This window comes from Pteropus vampyrus, unplaced genomic scaffold (assembly GCF_000151845.1).
Source record: "Pteropus vampyrus isolate Shadow unplaced genomic scaffold, Pvam_2.0 Scaffold176, whole genome shotgun sequence".
NCBI lineage: Eukaryota > Metazoa > Chordata > Mammalia > Chiroptera > Pteropodidae > Pteropus > Pteropus vampyrus.
In genome coordinates, this window is record NW_011888957.1 from 1,023,868 (window position 1) to 1,028,998 (window position 5,131).

At 64.4% G+C, this 5,131-nt stretch overlaps 1 protein-coding gene across 1 annotated transcript in view; it reads right to left on the reverse strand.

Moving 5' to 3' along the window:
* Positions 1 to 265: 265 nt before the first annotated feature.
* The window catches only part of PRDM16 (PR/SET domain 16), a 317,846-nt gene continuing 312,980 nt past the window's right edge, over positions 266 to 5,131 (reverse strand). The window contains exons 14-15 of the mRNA XM_023536991.1: positions 3,012 to 3,186; positions 266 to 1,828 (exon numbers count right to left, since the gene is read on the reverse strand). Coding sequence (XP_023392759.1) covers positions 1,706 to 1,828; positions 3,012 to 3,186 — 298 coding nt within the window. The 3' untranslated portion in view covers positions 266 to 1,705. The remainder of the gene's footprint in view (positions 1,829 to 3,011; positions 3,187 to 5,131) is intronic.

A 5,131-nucleotide genomic window follows, 5' to 3' on the forward strand; every position in this document is an offset into this window, starting at 1 on the left:
CGTGGGATCCGTGGGGGAGACATGGGGGTGTGTGGGATTCATCGGGGGGCACGGGGTATTTGGGATTCGTGAGGGGACATGGGGGAATCTGGGGTTCATGGGAGATACGGGGGTGTTTGGGATTCATCGGGGGCACAGGGTATTTAGGATTCGTGGGGGGACACGGGGGAATTGGGGGTTTGTGGGGGAACGCGGGGGTATTTGGCACATTAAAAATCGGCCCACTGCCTGGTTATCAAACACACAACACACAGCCTTATTCCACGGGTTTGGTCCTTCACTAGATACTTATATTAACATTATTTCTTCACAATAAGAATGTCTAATGCCAAAAATACTGTTAAGGAAGAAATAAAATAAGAAAAGAAACGAATTAGAAAAAATTACAAGTTATATACAGATTAAGGTGAATTCCATCGGGAAAGGCTTATTGTCTGAAGTTGGCCCCTCGGGGAATAATTTAAAGCCCGTGGCGTGGAGAGGCGGGCGGTCCGGCCGGGGCTGTGCCGTCTCTGCTCTTCGTGGCAGGTCTCCGGCCCCCAGGTCCAGTCCGCTCAGGAGCCGGCCCACCGGCCGAGGGCCCAGGCGGAGCGCGGGGGTGGCGGTTCGTCCCGGACCTTAGGGCTCAGGCACCCGCGAGCTCGGGCACGAGCTCCCTTCCCCGCGTCCGTCCGTCTGCCGGGGTGGCCGCGGGCTCTGCTCGTGAAGAAGACAAGGGGGTGCCGCACAGAGGTGGCCGAGCACAGACCCGGGGGAGGCTCACGAGTGCCCGGCCCACCTCTGCCCTGGAGCCCGGGGCCACCACTCCCACCTTCCCCACATAACTGGGGGGTCTTGGGAGGGGCCACTTGGGGGCCACAGGCATGAATCCCCCGTCACACAATGACAGGCCCAGCTCCTGGTGCCAGCCTTGGGCCAGCCCAGGACGCCATGCGTGAGGATGCCTCGTACTGTCTGAGACGGCTCCCCGCGGGAGTGGGCCCCGCGCCCTCCGCCCCGTGTCGGGGGCCCCCAGAATCACCTGGGCTTTACAAACGCGGTCGGGGTAGAAAATCTCTCCATCATCTACAGTATAAAGAACTCGCCCAGTGCACTGCAGGCAGGCTTGGGTGCGCACACAGGCCGAGATTTCAACGCGATGCAAAATTACTTTTAAAAAACAATTTGCAAGTCGTTTTTCAACTTTCTTTTTAAAAAATACTGTCTATTTTTAAAACCACGTGCTTAAATAGACTCTGTCTTCGATAAGGTTACCAAAAGAGTTTCTCTCGTAGTCTTCGTTATAAAAATCGTTTGGGCAGTCCCCTCTTGAGGGCGCCCACGTCTGCCCGCTCCTTTCTGTGCCCAGAAGGGGTCCGCGGCTTCAGGCTGGGATCAGGCTCCGTCCTCGCCCGCCGCCGGCTCCACGAGGCGCAGCGGCTCCCACGAGCCCCACCCTGCAGCGCGGCTCTCCGACGGGTCTCCGGCGACCCCCAGGACTGCTTCGGGGAAGTCCGGCTTCTGAATTTCCATGGGAAAAGTTGAACCGTGGTGGGGGGACAGATGCTGTGGTCAGACGCGGGTGGCCGGGGGGTCCCCTGGCCCCGGGCCGCGCCCGCTCCTCCAGGCCCGTGCCTCCGTCTTCCACAGCTTGGGGTTTCTGTCGGGACGTGGGGGCCCGAGGCCGCCTCGCGTGGACGCCGACCCCAGGCCCCTGCTGGGCCGGTCAGAGGTGGTTGACGGGGTCAAAGGCTCCGGACTCGGGTGTGGCTCCCGTGACGTTCAGCCAAGCATCCAGGGGACTCTGGGAGGGGGCGTCCTCCGAGAGGGCCAGCATCACTGCATACGCCTGGCGGGGAGACACGGCACATGGGACGGGCAGGTGAGCGGGGTGCGTGGGGTCCTGCCGATCCCAGGCCAGCTCTGTCCTCACCCCTTTCCAGCCCCCCACTGCCCTCCGGCCGGGCTCAGATCCACACAGGAGGGGAGGGCAAAGGTGCGGGGGGCTGGACCAGAGAGGCGGCCCCCCGCCCTCCCCGCCTGGGAGAGGAAGATGGGGCGTGAGCGGGCGGCCAGGACACGTGGCCCACACAGGGGCTCCCTTGGCTTCCTAGGGGTGTCCCCCTACAGTCACCCCCCTTCTCTGTGCCTGGTGGCCAGCAAGCACTCAGGGTAAGCGTGCGCATGGAGCTGCTGGTGGTGGTCGCTAAGACCCCGCCCACAAGACGCGGTCCCCGTCTGCGGGCGCCTGTGGGGGCCACTGTGGTGACCGCGCAGAGCTCCTTCGGGGACGCGGATGTGCAGTGTTTCGGAGCCGAGCACAGATGTGCTTCCCGGGCAGAGTGTGGCTCAGACTGTCCCCAGGGCGTCCTTCTGCCACAAGCCACAGAGAACTGGGGACGGGACCTGGGGGCCGGGGGGCCGGGGGGAAAGCCCTGCCGTCACCCCGCCCGAGTTAACGCTCTGGACAGAATTAGTAGCATGACAAAGACAGACACTCAGACGGCTTTTGCTGAGGCTCGGGATGGGCCGCGGAGAGCTGACCTGACCCCACACTCTCCAGGCCGGCGAGGACCAGGAGGTCGGGGCCCGCGGCCACCTCCTCTAAAGAACAGACCAGATGAGAGGCACCTGGGGCCTCGCTGACCCCATCACACCCCAGCATGGAGTCGGTGTCCACCTGACGGCAGCTGCCGGGGAGGAAGCCTGGGCTACGAGTCACCCTCGCAGGGTCCCAGGGGGAGGCCATGGCGGCCTCACCAGCTGGAAACCTGCTTGCCACGCCTCGCTCGGGTCACAAGACAGCAACCCCGTGTCTCGCGTGCATCTGCTCTCAACCGCCCTCTGCCCAGCGCCTGCTTGCAGGGACGCGGTGGTCATTCGAGCATCTCTCTAGCCGATGCAACGGGCACGGGAAGGTCGATGGGTCCTGGGCCACACGAGAGGCGAGGCCGTCTCTGGTCGGGGAGACACAGCCGCTGCCTGCCGACCAGCCTGGGGGAGGAGGGGGGGCGGGCTCTGGGGGTACCTACCTGGTTCTTAGCCTGCCTGTACAAAGTCTGTTTTAAAGCCTCAGAGTCTAGGGCGGTACTAAGCACGTCTTTAGCTTCAAATGCTTCCTCGGCTGCTCTGCGGAGGTCCAGCCCCTTCCCAAAAGTCGGCATTGGCTCCAAAGCTAACAGACCGTCTGGCCGCTCCTCAATACACCTGCACCAATGACCGGGGAGAGGGGCCTGCTGTTAGCCGGTCTGGCCTCCGGCCACCTCTCTGATGCCCCACGGCCAGCTCTGTGCCTGCATGCACGCCACGGTGTCTCTGCGAGCCACATGCACAAGGAGACGGTCACACGGACACATGGACACCTGGACAGAAGCCACACGGATGCAGGAGACGGAGAGCCACAGAGAGGGTGAGTACGTGCACATGTGTTGCAAGCAGCAGGCGGGGCACCCAGGTCTCTGGGGATGAGGACAAACAGGGATGCCTCGGTTCCTGAGACTCTGGGCGGCTGTGGAGGGGCCTGGGTTGCTGGGTCCCAGGACCTGGGGGCAGGAAGCTCTTGGAAAGCTGGCGGCATGCCCCATGCTGAAAGGAGCAAGCAGGCAGGACGCGGGGGGTGGCTCCGGCCAGGGCAGCGTCCCTCAGTGCGATGAGCAGCGGGCACCGCAGCGCCCACGGGGCTGGACGGCACTCCCTGGGCCGACAGGCAGTGTGCGGCTTGGGGCCGGGACCAGCCCCCTCTATGCCTTGCCCCAGACTCTGTCTCGGGTCTCAGTAAGTGTGTGTGTATGTGCATGTACACATATGTGCGTGTCGCGTGCATGTGTGTTGTGTGCTTGTGTGCGTGTGGTGCTGCGTGTGTTGTGTGCATGTGTGTTGTGTTGTGTGCATGCGTGCATAGCACGCGCATGTGCTGCGTGCATGTGTGCACGTGTGTTGTGTGCACGTGTGTGGTGCGCGCACATGTGCTGTGTGCACGTGTGTGCGTGATATGTGCATGTGTTGCGTGCACGTGTGTGCGTGGTGCGTGCACGTGTGTGGGGGTGGGGTGAGCGCGCTGCACCCTGGCCCCTGTGCCAGGCCCGGCCTTGCCCTGTGGTAGGACCACCTGCGGGAGGATGGTGACCCAGCCAGGATGGCGGGTTCTCTGCTGGTGTGAGGGTGAGTCACTGCGTGATGCTCGGGTCCCCCCCACGCTGGCCCACTGGACTGGCACCCACCTCCGGGTGTGGTCAAAGCCCACGGCCAGGGAGGCGGGTGGCTCCTCATCCTCCTCGTCCTCGTAGGCGCCCCGGGGCTCGGGCGTGGGGGACACAGCGTCCACGTCGTCCTGGGACTTCCCCGCCAGGCTGTCCTCGTCCTCCTCCAGATCCTCCTCCTCCTCCTCCGCGTCCTCCGGCTTCCCGCCGGCCAGGCCTGGACCCTGCGGGGTGCCGTCCAGGTCCTGGGCTTCCGGCCTGAAATGGCAGGGGAGCGAGTTGGCCACCCGCCCCCGAAGGCCAGCGACTCTGGCCGGCTCTTCCCCCAGGGCCTCCCCCGCCTCCCACTCCCTCTGAAGACGGCCTGGCTTGTGCTCACGGACACCGTAGAGCCGTGGCCCTGGCCACGTCTCTGTGCGGGAAAGTCTGCCCACTGAGCGGGTGGCAGGTGACGGTGGGGGCCACGTCCGAGGCGCCTGCTATGCCAGAGTGGACACTAGGAGTGTGGGGCTCTGGGCAAGGGTGCATGCTGAGGAGGGGCCGCGGCCAGCCTGGTGCCGGGCCAGGCACTGCCCAGGGATGCCCTCGGGGGGCTCTGTGAGGGAAGCCGACCCAGCCCCAATAGATACCCCTCCTCCTGCCAGCGTCAAGGGCACAGGACGTGTGATGCCCTCTGCTGATGGAGGGTCTGGACCGGTTCCACAGACGGGGTGCTGGGCCAGGACGAGGCCCCTGGGGTCAGTTTGGCCTAGCCAGACTTTCCCACTCTGGGTCCCTGTCACTATGGGAGGAAGCATGCTGGGCATGGGCGAGTCCAGGACAGGCGGGCTGGGCCTGAAGGCCACCTGGGCAGGTGTCCAACACGTAGGCGAGGGGACAGGGAAGGCGAGGCACATGTCTGGACCTGGTCTCCGTGCCTGCAGGCCTGGGGCTCCTGGGCCCCTCACGGCTCA